General features: G+C 39.4%; 1 protein-coding gene across 2 annotated transcripts in view; it reads right to left on the bottom strand.

Moving 5' to 3' along the window:
- Window positions 1-2,669: 2,669 nt before the first annotated feature.
- The window catches only part of TRABD (TraB domain containing), a 56,604-nt gene continuing 41,911 nt past the window's right edge, over window positions 2,670-17,362 (bottom strand). For both annotated transcript variants that reach the window (XM_075928124.1, XM_006122626.4), the window contains exons 8-10: window positions 14,982-15,154; window positions 12,320-12,431; window positions 2,670-6,567 (exon numbers count right to left, since the gene is read on the bottom strand). In XM_075928124.1, the coding sequence (XP_075784239.1) occupies window positions 6,390-6,567; window positions 12,320-12,431; window positions 14,982-15,154 (463 nt within the window). In that variant the 3' untranslated portion in view covers window positions 2,670-6,389. The remainder of the gene's footprint in view (window positions 6,568-12,319; window positions 12,432-14,981; window positions 15,155-17,362) is intronic.

The raw sequence follows: 17,362 nt of genomic DNA, 5'->3' as shown, positions 1-17,362 counted from the left end.
ATGGTTTATTAGGTGATGAGCTTTCACTAATAGTGTGCTTTGACACTTTTGTATTTTATGTCTGATTTTATAAGCAAGTAATGTGTAAGTGAAGTGAAATTTGGGATACATAAATCAGACTCCTGAAAGTGATACAGTAGTCTGAAAAGCTTGAGAGCCACACACTATACAGTATTGGCAACTCTTATGATTGTCATTAGTCTCAAATTACTGTTTTCTTTATAGTCTAAGAAACTGTAGTCATATGGATGAGTGATGATTTCAGCCCTTACTCTTAAAGAAAAAGTAAATTTCTCTCTCTCAGTTTATGGGAAAAGCTTCAAAATGTAAATACCAAAGGTTCAAAAAAATAGAAGGCAAATAAACCCACCTCCCTCCACCAGATCTATTATTTTTATATACGCTGATGATTTTAAAGCCACTCTCAGGGTTTTTGGTGAGCCTGACTCATGCAATTTCAATGCATGTGGTTAGCAATACTGCAATAGAAAGTACCTTTTATCACTTTTGGAATAAATACACTAGCTGTAATTATGTTAAACTTCACATCATCCCTGCATAGCCTCTTAGAACACAGGGGCCAGGGCACCAAGCAAGAGACAGGCAATGATCTGTGAAGAAAAACATGGCACAACCTGTTCACTACTTATGCCCCCTAGTTACTTTTTACCCACTGCAAATGGGGTAAAAGATAATTCCAAGATGCTTCACTGCCATGGCCCTCCTAGTAGAGGAAGCTCTCACCTGATCGTCTCCTAAGTAAACTACAGAAGGCAAAAGAATTGATATATATTTGACAAGACACAGCTGTCTTTTTAGAGCCCTGGGCAGATACAAAATTTTGTATCCACATATGCATACACAAAAATGAGCCACAGATATCCACATCTGCAGATACCTGCAGATATAAAGTGGATATCCGCAAATTTGCAGGGTTCTAAATACAAAACTTGTATTCACATCTGCAAAAGTGAACTGTGGATACCCGTTGATATAAATCAAATCTCTGTGGATTTGTATGGCTTTAATGTTCTTTAATTGTTCTGATCACCATTTCTACACAGTTTGATCTACTTCCCTTCCTTTTAGCATAGCTGGCACAAAGAGGCTCTTGGTGGCTACACAGTGCCATAGGAATCTATCATTAGTAGTATTTTCCTATTTTAGCCTAGTTAATATGAACAAACAGGTGAAAGACCTTAGCCCTGTGCTGGATCTGGCCCTTCATTAGTGCAGTTGTAAAAATAAATCATGAGATTGCAGTTATTATAACTTCAGTAAAGAAACAGCCTTGACACACCAAAGTCTAAAATTAAAGTTTATTTTAATGTTCAGAGGGGAAACAGCAAATAACTATAAGTTTATCTTACAATTACGCAAATGACATTTTCCTCTTTTCTAATGTGTAGCTCCCACTACTGTCTGGCACTTTGAGATAATTTCTCATATTTCTCAAAACTGGCATTTTAAAACGGATTTTATATATCACATACATAGCTTCAAATAAACAACTTACAATGGAACTCTTAAATTAAAAAAAAAATGTAAGTATTTTATATATATTAAAAAAGACCTTTTATCTTAAATTCCATGTTGGCCAAATGCACGTATACAGCAGTGGTAAAACAAACAATATATTGTAAAAGTGGGTGGCTTCCAATCTCACATAAAAGAGTAGATTAAAAATATACCAAAAGGGATGCAAGTTGGAGGAGCATGGCATTCCTTTGATTTAGCTATCTCCGCCTCAGAACTTTTGTATGATGAATTGCCTAATCATTCAGTAGTATTTCCATAGGATTATCGTAATTGATCTTTGCTGAAAGTGTAGACATTTTTATATTACTTTAAGATGTTCTTTTGGTTCTGGTACATTTGTATTAAGCTGCAAAATGAGGACCCAATTCTGGAAGGTAATGAGGACCCCATTTCACTCAGAACCTTGCCAAGTTGGCTCAGAACTGAGGTTGCTTTCCATGCCCATTTAACTTTTTCAGTGGCATATCAGAGGAAAGTTCCATCGCCAGTATTTTATTTTAATATTTATTTTAAAATGATGTCTGCTTTCATGTAAATGGCTTATTCAGCACCAAGTCATCAGCAGGAGTTTTGCCTGAGAAAAAGATAACAGAACTTAATGCTTATGTCCACAGGGCTGCACAGGCTCCCTTGTACAGGCAATTGGAGTGGCCAATCACAATTAATTTACCGATTATAGAATATTCGACTACAACTTTAACTGTATTATGTAGTGAATTATTTTCAGTATGCAAACATTATCCTGACAAATAAAGCTTTGCACATATATTTTTGCAATGGTCATTTTGATTAATCTAGTCCTATTTTTAAGATTAAATAATGTCTGATTTTATTGTGTCACAAATTACTGCATCTTTAGCCTCTTATGAGGGTTCAGTCTTTCAAAGTACTGAGTGCTCTGGTTCCTATCCAAAGCAGAGCACTTCACCATGATTCACTTCTTATGGGACTACTAATGTGTTCAACTTTAAGCATAGATTTAAGTGCTTTGCTGGACTTGGGCCAAACGGTTTAGCACTGTAGTCATGGTATAGAAAAATACATTAGGTGGTATGCATAATTTGCATCTACTTTAGTTAACCAATATTTATTTTTTAAATGATTAATATAAAAAATAAAGGACTTCAAGAGAAAGAGTGATTAAAATATTTTATTTGGATAACAGACATACTGCTGTTGACTTTAAACTGCTGTAGACTAAAAGGCACACGCTTGTTAAAAATCCTTCAAATTTACATAAGATGTACAAATGCATAAAGCAAATGCACTGTTTACCAAAAGTACAATATGGCTTTAAGGGTTGAGTGAGGGCTGGGACAATTCAACACAATTTACATTTCACTGAATGTTAACACTTAAAGGATTGACTCTAGAACACAGGCAATTAACAGAGGGTAAAACACTGAGCATGTTACAGAGACAGAATATCACGTTAAGTAAACATCATACACCACTTATATGTGGATTCAGAGGACTATTAGGTCAGCAACAGCAAATTCATCAGGCATTTGTTAACCTCAAGGTAAATACCTGTGGGTTTTGATGATCTGCTAGCCTGAGAACAAATTCTTCATAAACAAAAAACTTGTTTCAAGAATCTGTCTATATATTTTACAAACACAGAGGGAGGGAACTATACACTTTTAAAAACATTAAATTTTGCTAATAATCTAATTGTCATAAAATCAAAGAATAACTGACATTGGTACCATTTTCCAGGGGGCACAGGTAATTGTGCCCATGCGGGAAAACATAACACACTAAACATGCAAAAATACTTAAAGACAACCATTTAGTGCTAGCCCCACCCAGGTTTAAGGCTCATTTGTCTGCAATTTTCCTTAGTTTTTTTTTCTTTTGTGTAAAATTACCTGAGCACAGATATGTTAGCAGATATTTTAAAGCAAAACATTAATACTTTGAACTACACAACCTAGAGAAATCTTTTGGTAGTTCACTAAAGCCAGGAGAAGAAAGGGCTTAAGCTTTTTTCTTCTTTAAAAGTTTACATAAAAGGCAATAAATTTATTAAAACAGTACAGCTAAATAGTTTATTAAATTGTTACAAAAATTCAAGATTCAACTCAGGTGGTCATTCTAGTCACTTGCTAATGCTGCCTTCAGTCTCAATACTGATCACTGTTGGTTTCTCAAACATTAATAAATAGAAAATAAAAGATAAAGGACCCAATTCTGCTGTTTCATGCATTGTCATTTACCCATTTTTCACAGGTGTATGAAATACTGCCCTTCTGAATGTTTTACACTCCCTTGTACCAGTGTACCTCACAGTTCAGAAAAGCATTAAGTCTATCCTGAATAAAACTCTTACATGCATTTCAAATCAAGTATCCCCATAAGTGGTTTGCAGGAGTAGGGATGTTAGCGACCAGTCGACTACCCAATAAGCATATGCTTATTGGATAGCTGAGTAGTAACTTGACTAGTCGCTCCCGCACCCTTGCTGCCTCCTCTATCCAGAAGAGGCAGCAAGGGGGGAGAGCAGGAGCCAGTGCTGGGGGGGAGCTGACTTAAAGGCCTGTTCCCCCTAGCCCAGTCTCTGGGGGGGCAGGGGAGGCAGAGGTGTAGTGGGGGACTAGGCGCAAGCTGGGAATCAGCTGTCCCAGCTCTCTCCCAGTCCCCCCGGCTGCTTTTTAAATGCATTAAGAGCCTGGTGGTTCTTAATATATTTAAAACACAGAGGCTCAAAAGGAGGACCATTGCAGTTCTGTAGTTTCCCCCCTTATTGACTAATCAAGTAGTCAATGGAAATCCCATTAACTACTTGATTATCTGATTACCTGCAATTTAACATCCCTATGAAGGAGTGGAATCTAAAGCAGGGGTTTTCAAACTTGGGCTGTGGACCCATCAGGGAAAGCCCGTGGCAGGCCCACAACACTTTGTTTACTCTAAAGCTTCACAGCCATGGAGCCTCACAGCTCCCATTAGCTGTGGTTTGCCATTTCCAGGCCAGAGGAGCTGCAGGAAGCAGTGCGGACCTGGAAGCTGATTCCCGCAGCTTGCCTCGGCTGGAAATGGCAAACTGCAGCCAATGTGAACTGCAAGGCTCCTTGGCATGGAACTTTAAAGTAAGCAAAGTGTCATGGGCTTGCCCGGGGCTTTCCCTGGCAGGTTCATAACCAATGTTTGAAACCTCCTGGTCTAAAGAACTCCGCAAGGTACAATGCAATGGAGTATTGGGCCCAATGGACATACCCACTCCCAGTGATGTCAGTGGCATAAACACAAAGAGGATTAGGCCATTCATTTCTTTAGGATTAAAAAGAAAAAGCTTTTTAAAAAGATACTGTATGAAGGATACACACAGAAAATGTTGGGCAAATAATAGCTTGTATGAAGACATTTCCCCCACATAAGACTTTGGAAACATACCCCAAACAGCACAAAGCACAGTTGCTAACCTTATTGGACTCTATGAAAACCAAAATTAACCTCTTTTTCTTGCCCTCCCTCAGGTGCAGCTCTTCCTCCCCACATAAAGTACCAGAACAGATATGGACTTCACTGCAAGCAATTTGCAACTGCATAGGAGCTACAATAGCAGATGGACTTTGTTCATATACAATGAATTAAAATATCATTGACACCACAATTATGATTGCTATGCCATTGGAGAGGGAAGAGTTGGTTTCAAAGAGCACTTATAACCAAGGGCAATCCTGTCTTAAAGGTACTGAAAGAATTATAAAATATAATGAACGCAATGTTAAGATGTTCTAAAAAAATTATTAAAGTTACAGTACTTGAAGTCATATCCATAATTCTACCAACAGCAGAGATAAAAAAAACTCCAAAACCCATAGCTAATTAAAAACATTAATTGATTTTTGCTTTTCTATTAAATAGGTAAAATACGTATCCACTGAAAAATTACACTGATAAATAAAATATTTGAATGTGGCAGGGGGAAGGTCAAGTACTGCACATCAATCCCAGATATATTATCCAAATAAAGAAAGCTTTGAGATGTGAAAAGTAAATTAAACCATAGTTCTAGCCTTGAATTTTACAATACTGAATTTAAAACCAACAATATTTGGCTAATGTATACGGTTAAATAATCTAATCCAAAAAGAACAGAACACTGGAAGTTAACCAACAATTGCTGATAAAGGTATGCCTTTCTAACAGAGGACAAAACTATTACTGATGTCTATAGGGAAAGGTGTAATTCTAAAGGCAACATTTCAGTTCTTTAATAAGGCTCAAAGAAATTTGGCGGTGTATGTCTGACAGCCTGTATCATTCTGATATTTTTGAAAGCTCTGAAGCTTAAAAAAACCTAAATGTATTAAGTATAAAAATGTTCTGTAAGAAGTTGTCTTTCTAAATCATTTTATAGGTGCTTAGCACCAGGAACAAACATTTGGTATTATTATACTGAAATACCATTTGTAGAGGTGTCCTTGCGCTGTTGAGCAGAAACACACAATTAAGTTACCTTACGTCACTCTGTTCCTCTGAAAATAGTCAAGAATATACACTCTTTATGCTGTCTGTACTACATCATCATAAATATATATTATATATACACATAATATATAATATGATATATATAATATATATGTGTAACATATTTCATTTATCGCAAAACTGGAATCATGTGCTTTCATACCACACACTTATTAGGAAGCAGACATTCACCAGGTCACAGCTGGTGTAGCTTTCAACAGTCACTCATTTACTTTACAGCAATTCGGCATTGCTCAGTATCAAATGGAATCTATGACAAGAATCCTCAGCCCCTCTTTTACATCCCAATTAGCATGTGTTGTCTTTAGCACTCTTTTCCACAATGATTTCCAGACACTATTTCAAGTGGGTGTTCAATGTCGAGGTCTAATTTCTGTCAGCCTCTGAAGACAGTTCTGTGTTGTTTGCATGGAGAGAATAAATTGAACTGTCCTTTGTCCTATCCGGTAGCAGCCATATCCCATCAGTCCAAAAACTGTTGCTTTTATGACAAGTCTGACAACCTTACTTGAAGTTGATGGTGGAGGCACACTGAAATAAAGGTGATAAACGCAAAATTATCACCCACATAGCAGGAAGAAAAAGATCCTTCCTCACCTTCATTAAATGCTAATCATTTTTGCCAAAATGTTTGTCATTATAACATACTTCCTCATTAGTATAGGAACCCTTGCAAGGAATAGACATATTAAGGAGAAATATATACAGAATTATTTGTAATAACTATGTAGAATCAAATTCAAAGCTGATGTGTGAGATGACGTAAGTTAATTAATATGTAGATTTATAGAGCATCAGGATTTGTCAGTACTTAGAAAAGTTTCACTTGTATAAATCAATGTATCTACATTTAGTTCCATGGGTGCAATTCTGTAATACAGACATACTCTAAAATGGTTTAACAGTGTTAAAAATGTGCATATATAATAGAGATTTGCACTGGGTCAGAAGGTCAATTTTAAAATGTATTTATTCAGTTTAGGGATATTGGTTACGTGGGAAACATCAACCTCACTGGGTAACTGTTAACCAGTTCCCTAGGAGCAGCTCCCTGCCCACAGTGTGCCATAGGTGGGGCACTGTTCTTGCCCCACTGGACCCCCGCGTAAAGCTGGGAGACAACCCTCGCAGCCCACCGCTTGCGGGGCTCGGAGCTGCTCCAGCCAGGCAGGAACAATCCCCGGCTCAGGATCCCGCTTAGTTGGTTATCCAATTAAATGTTAGGGTCATCTAAATTTAACCGGTTAACTGATTGATCAGGATTTTACAACCCTAATTTAGTTACAATGATATAAGTTTCCTAATATAAAAAAGATCTTGTATTTGGAGGGGTTATAAGAAGATATAAAACTTAGTAAGTGAGAGCATGTGTGTGGTGGGAGGGGAGGGGGGCTGACAGAGGATAGAGATACAACTACTTTAGCTTCCATCATCTTACTCACTTTTTTCAACTCTCAGCTAATTTAAATCACCTCTCAATATAACCCACAGGAGGTTGCATTTAGTAGTAAATTCAGTATGGGATATTCCAAAAATATGCAAATAGAAGCATGTTTGATTCTGAATTCTAAGAAAAGTTATTTCCAGATCATCTTGCCCTTCCTAAGGATGCGATACAGTAGGAGAACTTTAGATTTAGGAAAAATACTCAGGAATACATAGCCATAACTACACAAACTGTGTGCCTCAAATATGCTGAGAAAGGTCAAAGTTCATCCACCAGCCAAGAAGTCAGGGTTTTAGAATGGCTGTATTCTCAGGGTTTTACCTGCTTTATACTTAGATTTTGGAAGATTCGATTTTTAATGAAAAATGGTTATCAACAGCAAATTCATCATATACACAAAATTGACAAAACAATTGCCTTTATTTGATTATAATCAACTTTTATGCAAAGACAAAGTAAGAAAAATGCTGTTTAAATCAGAACTCAATTTGAAGATACAGTAAACTTCCGATAATCCAGCACCTTTAGGACCCAGGGGGTGCCGGATTATCAGATATGCTGGACTATCGGAAGGGGGGGGGGGGCCCATGAGTAGTCTGGGGTGGAGCTGGAGCTGGTCTGCCCCCGGCTTCCCTAAGTCAGCCACTAGTCAGTTTCAGCAGTGGCTGAATCGAGGAAGCCAGGGACAGAGCAGCTCCAATTGTCCAGCTGCCCGGAGCACTTCCGGGTTCCAGATGGTGCCAGACCATCAGGAGTGCCGGACCATTGGATGCCGGACCACTGGAGTTTTACTGTATTTACTTTGTATATTTTGACACGTGAGGTTGACAATGTGTTTTGACAGTTATAAAGCTTTCACTTTTCAAATTGATGTCCACTATCATTAAATAATTATTGTCTAACCCTCCCCACAGTTTCTCGCAAGTGTTAACATGTAAACTGGTAAAAATAAAAAATGCTTAAAAATCAACATCCTAAAAATTATTAAAAATAAAAAATTATTAAAAATAAAAAGTTAATTTCTGCCATACCTATTCATGCTATTTAAAAAAGCAGAATTTAAGCAAACTTAGTGGCTAATGGAAGATGTTGGACTGAAAATTCATCTATAGTCACAGCCTGGAGTTCAGTCAAAATTCCTGAAGCCTGACTTAGAGCCGTCTCTTGTGTAGGCACAAAGACAAGCAGGTCAGTTTCCATTCCATTAATTCTTTAATCTCACTAATGAAAATGCAAACAAATTTACCAAGAATGCCAGTTACTGTGACACTGATGTGGATCTCTACCCACTAGTAACTGGTCTGGCACTACTAACCAGCCATCACAAGATATGGTCCAGTTGTTAGGGCATAAGCCTAGGACTTGGAAAGCTTAAGTTCAATTCCCAGACTTCCTATCTAATCTTGTGCTAGCCTTTCAGTACCTCATTCTCCTTCTGTAAAATGGGGATAAAAGGATTTCCCTGCATCACAGGGGAGTTGAGAGGATAAATACATTAGCGAGACTGAGGCACTCAGGTGAGACACAGCATAGATTTTAGGTGGGAAAATGATAAATTCTGGAACCTACAGATCTGGGCTGAATCCAAAAGGTAGGATGGGTATGTCTACACTGCAAATCAGGAGGTGTAACTGCAGCATGTGCAGAAATACCCATGCTAGCTTCGAAAAAAAAAAATCAACACTAGCTGAAACAACAACAACTGTGAAGCCATGTCAACATGGACAGCAGCTGCCCAGGATCCTGCGCTCTTGTGATCTCCTGTTCTGCCATAATTTCACTGCCATTCTTAGTAAATGGATTATAACAAACTGATTTTGTGCTTCAAGATGTAGTGCTGCCTAGGGGTGAAAATAACTCAAACTTCTTACAAGTACTGTCCTATCATAATCCCCCTCCTCCCATGGGGGCAGGGGAGAGGTGTAGGTGTGTGTAGGGTGGAGAGTGGGATGGGAGGCTAGCCCCTGTTGGTGACCCTGCCCTGCGCTGCTCCTGTTCCCAACCAAATGGGACCTATGGGGGCAGTGCTTATAAGCACAGAAAGGGAGCTAAGGGTGGACGGGGTGCAGCAGCACCCCAGGACCCTGACCCAGCACCTGGGGCTCTCCTGCCCCTAGCCCCATGTTACTCTCCAGCCACCAGTGTTTACTTCTTTAGGGGGTGAGGAGCAAGAACAGGATTAAGACCCCACTTCCAGCCGGCCATTTCGCTGCACCAGGGCGCACCGGCTTACTTTAACCTCTGGTGCTGCCTGCATGCAACCAAAGTCCCGATGTCCATTTTTCACTCTTTGGTTATGCTATCTCTGAGGCATCTTGTTTCACATACTGCAGGTCTTAGCTATGAATTACAGTTTCCAGACATATGTTGGGAAACTAACACAGCAGGGTACAGATTATCTAATAAATTCTTGGACTGCATTGGAGACTTTTTTTTATTTCAGAAAATGGAGGAAGTTACTGGGGAGTAGCCGTTCAAGATTTGATTTTCACAAACAGAGAGGAACTAGTTGAAAATTTGAAAGTTGAAGGCAGCTTGGGTTAAATGGATCATGAAATCACAAAGTTCATGATTCTAAGAAATTGTAGAAGGGAGAACAGCAAAATAGAGACAATGGATTTCAGGAAGGTAGGTTTTAGTAAATGCAGACAGCTGGTAGGTAAGGTCCCATGGGAAGCAAAACTAAGAGGAAAGTTGGCAATTTTTCGAAGAGATATTATTAAGGGCCCAAAACCAAACTATTCCACTGCATAAGGAAAAAAAAACAGTATGGCAAGACACCACCTTGGCTTAACCAGGAGATCTAAAAATAAAAAAGGAGCTGTATAAAAAGTGGAAGCTAGGTCAAATTACAAAGGAGGAATATGAGCAAACAACGCAAGTATTCAGGAACAAGATTAGAAAGGCAAAGGCACAAAACGAGCTCAATCTAGCTAAAGACATAAAGGGTAAAAAGACAACATTCTACAAATATATTAGAAGCAAGAGGAAGACCAAAGACAGGACAGGCCTATTGTTCAGTGAAGAGGGAGAAACAACAGGAAACTTGGAAATGGCAGAGGTGCTAAATGACTTCTTTGTTTTGGTTTTCACCAAGAAGTTTGATGCTGAAGGGATACTTAATATAGTGAATGCTAGCGGAAATGGGGTAGGTTTAGAAGTTAAGAAAATAACAAGTTAAAAATTACTAAGAAAACTTAGATGTATTCAAGTCACCAGGGCCTGATGAAATGCATCCTAGAATTCTCAAGGAGCTGATAGAGGAGGTATCTGAGACTTTAGTTATCATCTTTGAAAAAATCATGGAAGTCGGGAGAGATTCTAGAAGACTGGAAAAGGACAAATCTAGTGCCCATCTATAAATACGGGAAATAAGAACAACTCAGGAAACCACAGACCAGTCAACTTAACTTCTGTGCCAGGGAAGATAATGGAGCAAGTAATTAAGGAATTCATCTGCAAACAACTAGAAAATAAGGTGATAGGTAACAGCCAGCATGGATTTGTAAAGAACATATCATGTCAAACCAATCTAATAGCTTTCTCTGATAGGATAACGAGTCTTGTAGATAAAGGAAAAGTGGTGGCCGTAGTGTACCTAGACTTTAGTAAGTCATTTGATACGGTCTCACATGACGTCCTTATCAATAAACTACAAAAATAAAACTTAGACGGGGCTACTATAAAATGGTGCATAACTGGTTGGATAACCATTCTCAAAGAGTAGTTATTAACGGTTTGCAGTCATGCTGGATGGCATAACAAGTAGGGTTCCCCAGGGATCTGTTTTGGAACCAGTTCTGTTCAGTATCTTCATCAGTGATTTATATGATGGCATACAAAGTACACTTATTAAGTATGCAGATGATTCCGAGATGGGAGGGGCTGCAAGTGCTTTGGAGGATAGGGTTGTAATTCAAAATGATCTGGACAAACTGGAGAAATGGTCCAAGGTAAAGAGGATGAAGTTTAATAAGGACAAATGCAAAATACTCCACTTAGGAAGGAACAATATCGGATAGTTGACTAGTTGCTTACATCCCTATCTTCAACCAAAGGGACTGAAGTCTCTGGGAACCAACTACAGGTGACAGACCTACTTAGACAAATACTGTAACTTGCTGACCTTAAGTTTTAGTCACTAGAAAGCACATTTTCTGTAAGTAACCTTTTATCTCTTTCACTCTTCCCTGAAGAAACAAGGTGGATGAGATAATATCTTTTATTGGACTAAATTCTATTGGTGAGAGAGAAGCCTATGGGCCACAAACAGCTCTTCTTTAGGTATATCTAATAAAAAGATACTACCTCACCACCTTGGCTCTCTAATACCCTTGGTTTGACATGGCTACAATGCCACCGCATACTCTTTCTTGAAATTACTTAAACCTATGTTCTTAGTTAAGATGAAAAAGTTTATTAATAATCTCAGTGCTGTTATGCTGAAGTGTGGGCCTTCAACTAACCAAACAAACTAATGCGGGCACCATCTCTTTGGAGGCAGTGAACTTAATACTAGCCACCAGTGAGAGGGACTGGATACTCCAGAGAGATATCTCTTGAGAACTGGGGATCACTGATTGTTACCTGCATAGCAAAGTTTGGCCTGGCAGAATCTTGAAGAGTTTGCTGGCAAGACAGACAATCTGGCAAAGCAGGGAGCTGACACACAGCTTAACAGCAGCAAAACTCACTCTTACTAAGGCAGAGAGTAACAGTGTGGCTCACAGTTCTGGGTGACCTGAGCAAGAGGTCATAAGCATTATAAACAAAAGCAACTGCCGATTGTAAGGCTGAGGCACTATTAAATCAACATGCAAAAAAAGATAAAGTTACCTCATGATTTCCTGGATGTTTAAGTCAGTGTTCCAGTTCTTTTCTATTCCAGGCACATGACCCATCCCAACCACTCCAACTACAACAGATGGGATACATTTTCTGGGTTCAGCTAAGACAGAAGAGGAAAAAAGATGTACAGTCTTTTCTCCAGTAAGAAAAACATTGCCAAACTGTAAGCAATCTTTTTAAAAGGCACAGGTTGAACCTCTCTTTAGAATCCTCGGGACCTAACTGGTGCCAAACAAGAGAATTTGCCGAACCACGGGAGATCAATATTGTGCAGCAGCATTACCAACACTTCCACCGCTTACTGGGTTCTTAGATATTTAGTGGTAAATTAGAGATAAACAACAGCACAGAACACAGAGCCAGGACTGGTGGCTGTGAACAAACTTTATGGGACTGTGGAAAATTTGATCACACCCATGACAAGTGGACATCCAGCTAACTGAAATCATGCTGGACCACAGATGTTGCCAGACCAGAGAGGTTCAACTTGTACTCTTATATTTCAAAACAACATTTTCAAATAATCCCAGTAGTCATAAACCATTTTTTAAATTAAACACATGAACATTTTTGAATGACAAAATTCTCTTTTGAATACCCCCTCCCACAAAACAGAACTTCTTTTGACTAGATCTAGTGCTACTCTCAGTTCTAGAAGCTCCCTGAATGCAGCTCCTCACTAGTATAGTCTGCCACGCACACATCTCCTATTGTATCCAGTTGTGATAGTCAAGGTCAACCAATGAGCATGTGGTCTTGAAAGCTCACATATAATGGCAAGTCCTTCTCCAGTGCACATCTTTGGAACTTGGGCATCCTTGGTCATCTGAGTCTTAGGGTACAATGCAAAATACATTTGGGCTGTGAACCTGCAAAGGGAGCTCTGCAAATTTGCACCCCTCTACACCAAATGCCACTGATTTCAGTGGGGTCCTTAGAGCAGAGTTTGGCCCACTTGGTTCTCTTTGCATGACTGAGCAATTATCCCATTTTAAAAGTATCTGATAGATTTCTTTATTGTTGTTTTGTGAGTGCCATTTCCAGTTTGTGTTTCAAGCACTTAGTAACCCTGCTAGACTAGGCTATTTTTTTTTTTTTTCAAACTATGGGTTAGAACATGGCCGCTTGTTGAGTAGCCCACGGGCCACACGTGGCCCACAGCCCGTTCGTTTGCAGCCCATGGTGCAGTTTGGGTTTACACGGGGCTCAACATGCGGCCTGCAGGTGGGAGCCAAAACAAAAAAATATAGTCAATATTATGGTCTTCTGTTGATATGCGTTTTAGTAGTTAAATTCCTGGACTGTCATTGCTCATTAAAAGTGTTGTCATATGGGTGGAACTTGGGTAAATATTGCATTTTATTAATATCAGCAGAATTGACTTAAATGGGGCCTGTGTGTTTTGTAGTCTTGCCTTAATCTTTGTATTCATGCCTGTCGGTGTGAAAGAAGCTATTTGCATATATATTTGCATGTATCTGCAATCACACTTAAGTTGCAGTCTTTGGGACATGCTGTGAATATCATTGCGGACCCCGGGGCTTCCAGAGTTGAGTAGCCCTGAGTTAGAACAACAGAATCTTAGAACTGGAAGGGACCTCAAAAGGTCATCAAGTCCAGTCCCCTGTCCTCATGGCAGGTCCAAGCATCATACATCATCCCTGATAGATGTCTGTCTAACCTGCTCTTAAATATCTCCAGTGATGGAGATTCCACAACCTCCCTAGACAATTTATTCCAGTGTTTAACCACCCTAACAGTTATGAAGTTTTTCCTAATGTCCAACCTAAACCTCCCTTGCTGCAATTTAAGCCTGTTGCTTCTTGTCCTATCCTCAGAGGCCAAGGAGAATAATTGCTCTCCCTTCTCCTTGTGACACCAAGCTCAATCACTCATGAAGTCGCTGATGTACTGTTCTTGCACAAAGTGTTTTCACTAGCTGAACAAGACTGGTGTGCTTCTCAGCAGTTCCACTCTGGTCCTGTTTGGTCACATGGAAAGTGTCACACAGAGAAACTGCACATATTCTATCCTCCATTACTGCTGAAATGTTTTGGAGGACAATGGTTGTAAGCTTTATCACTTTGTCTTCTTGGAGAACTCCAGACCACCTCCAGTAGAGGGAGACAATTCACGTGTTGCTTTGACACCTACTGCTTCTCTCATGACCCAAACAGGGCTGACAGCAAAACTGAATGGTTAATCAACAGTTTCACTCTGCTGCTGCTCCCGAGTGCAGAGGAAACACCATGTGAGGGAGCAGCAGGGGTCCCAATGCAACATTTGGGACATTTTAAAACCAGGAGGCAGTCTCAGTGGACCTACACTGAAGTTATATATCTTATATCTTAAGATATCCGGTACAAGATAACCCATAACTTACTATGCTTATGCATCCCAAGAGATTATGAATCACAGAAGTGACAGTCAAGCACCTTTAGAGACCTGAGAAATAAGTATTCAGTATGCTCACCACTCTGGAAGCACAGTCTTTTGTAACAGCAATAATGAGTCCCATTCTATGTTGTAATAGTGATACTGAATTTTTTCAAATTTTAGCAGCCTAATTAGTGTTTCCCAGTTTTGAAATAGACACGATAGGAAAGAGGAATCCATATTCAAAGATACATATCAGTTTTAAAGCAATTACCTTCCGAAGCACGAGGTAGTTCTATTCGCTTAGCTGCTTGCTTCAGCATGTAGGTCAAGTAAATATCTCGCTCTGAGACAATTGTTCGATGGAGATCAGGAAATTCTCCAATCATTTCAGCCATCATCTGCTCCAATAAATCCTTCTGTTTACACTTCTCCACGTCATCTTTACTGAAAAGAGAAACAGTTCCGGTGTCTGTATTATGCTCTCAAAGTCCAATCTAGACAAGCTCTTGTAAAATCATGAGACCTGTACCTCCTAAGAAAGCAAAATTAGCTCCCTGTAGGCCCATATTCTCAACAGTGTTTCTAAACTTAGTGAAAGGTCAATCATCTAAGAGCTATTCAATAGAAGTAATCCATTGCATCTTAATTACGGGAAACTAAACAAGCACATAATCTGGCATCACAGCTGAGGCAAGGTGCCCAGACTCTGAGGGAAGGAGCTCCCACCACTGCCCAGTTAAGGTGCATTATTGATACTGCTCTTCCTGGGGCCTGTCAAACACTCCTGAAGTAGCAGAATCCATCATCACAAACACTGAGCATCTCCTAAGAGGTCCCCTCAGAGCAATGAATCCGAGGAAATGGATAGAATTATGTATGTTCCTATTAAAGTTGGATCTCTCTGCTGAAGATCAGAGGAAGAAAGCTCTAAGCTGGCAATTCCCTGAGCGGGAGTGAGGAATAACTTGGGGAGGAGGGATAGCTCAGTGGTTTGAGCATTGGCCTGTTAAACCCAAGGTTATGAGTTCAGTCCTTGTGGAGGCCATTTAGGGATTTGGGGCAAAAATTTGTCAGGGATGGTACTTGGTCCTGCTGTGAAGGCAGGGGACTGGATTCAATGACCTTTCAAGGTCCCTTCCAGTTCTAGGAGATAGGTAATTTAATAAACAGGAAGTGAGGATGAGTAAGAAGCTGCAGAGCAAATTCAGCTCACTAACACTAACCATGTAGTACTATAGTATTTCTGGGAGGTCAGTCTTGAGATTGTTTCTAGTGTTGCAGGACAAGTGACAGAAGAAACAAATAAAATGTCACTAAGTAGTGAAGACACCAAAATATGTTTGATTTGCTCATTTTCCAGACAGCTAACTCATGAAATGCTCAGTGATTGGGAACACTACAACCAAAGCCAAGAATAACCACAAATAGAAGTGTAGTATGATTTTCTACCTTTATCTTAAAAGGATGAAGCTAGCTTGTTTAGATTAAATGTAGATTGTCATCACGTGGTTGAGATACATCAAGTGGTTTCAGATACATCTACAGAGAACACGGCTCAGATATCAGCAAGATTAGGAGGGATGAGCTGAAGTGCGGATGAGAAGTGCAGTCGGGAAAGTAACTGGAAATACTTCCCTGAGGCATTATATTTTCTAACAGACTCTACATTCTCAATTACTGAAGGACGATCTGCACTCATTGGTATATTTGCTGTTCACAACCAGTTCTGCATAACTTTTCATGAGTAATGTACCCAAATAACTGGATACTAATATCTAAACAACATTGTTAAATTTATTCACCTACATTTGAGTTGTTGCTGACTTTTAAAAGTATCTGCTGACTTTTAAAACTTTGTGAATAATCTAAGGAATATGCACAAATCTACAGATACTTTTCTTCACCTGTATATTATAAAATTTAGCCATAGCTTTAGTAAAGTTTTAAAATTAATTTTAAAACCCTTCACATAACCACCAGGATATGAATAATGCCAGAACTGAATCATCATGACCCTAAAACTGTAGCCTGTTTTTCCTTGCCCTATTCCTACTCTGAGGATGATTATCATCAGTTGTGGTCACACCCAAACTTCGATTCCAAGCTCAACTGATAAATTTTCCTGGTCTTATTTAATAATCAATGTCTTCCTGGAGGTGAGTGGGTGTGGTAGGAAAGTGCAGAGAAGAATTGTACAGAAATCCACCTTTCAGTCAATGGAACATTTCTTAAAACGAAGAGCAAAATATGATACAGGCTGAGAATAAATATTATTAGCTACCACCATATTTTGCACATAAGCTGCTAGTTAACAGGTCAAAAAAGAGAAGAGTCAGAAATTGTCTCCACAGTTGGATTTTACAATATATGCATACATGGAAATAAATGAAAACTAAGTTAAAGCATGGATGGAAGGTAGAAGTTACACTGGTCCTGGCTCAGCCCTGAAAACCTATGTAGTTCCTTTTGAGCTGTTCTTGGTTAGCCACAAGAGGACTGGGCAGGTGCTGACAGGCAGAGCGCCTGGTACGATGGATCTGTGCATATATCATCCTCATCCAGGCCCCTCATACATCTACTGGGAGCACAAGTAAATTTCAAGGGCACCTGGGAGTGCACTCTTGAGCCAGAAAAATTAATGTTCCTTCTGCG

Source organism: Pelodiscus sinensis, chromosome 1 (assembly GCF_049634645.1).
Source record: "Pelodiscus sinensis isolate JC-2024 chromosome 1, ASM4963464v1, whole genome shotgun sequence".
Classification (NCBI taxonomy): Eukaryota; Metazoa; Chordata; order Testudines; family Trionychidae; genus Pelodiscus; species Pelodiscus sinensis.
This window is presented reverse-complemented; position numbering and strand designations above follow the sequence as displayed.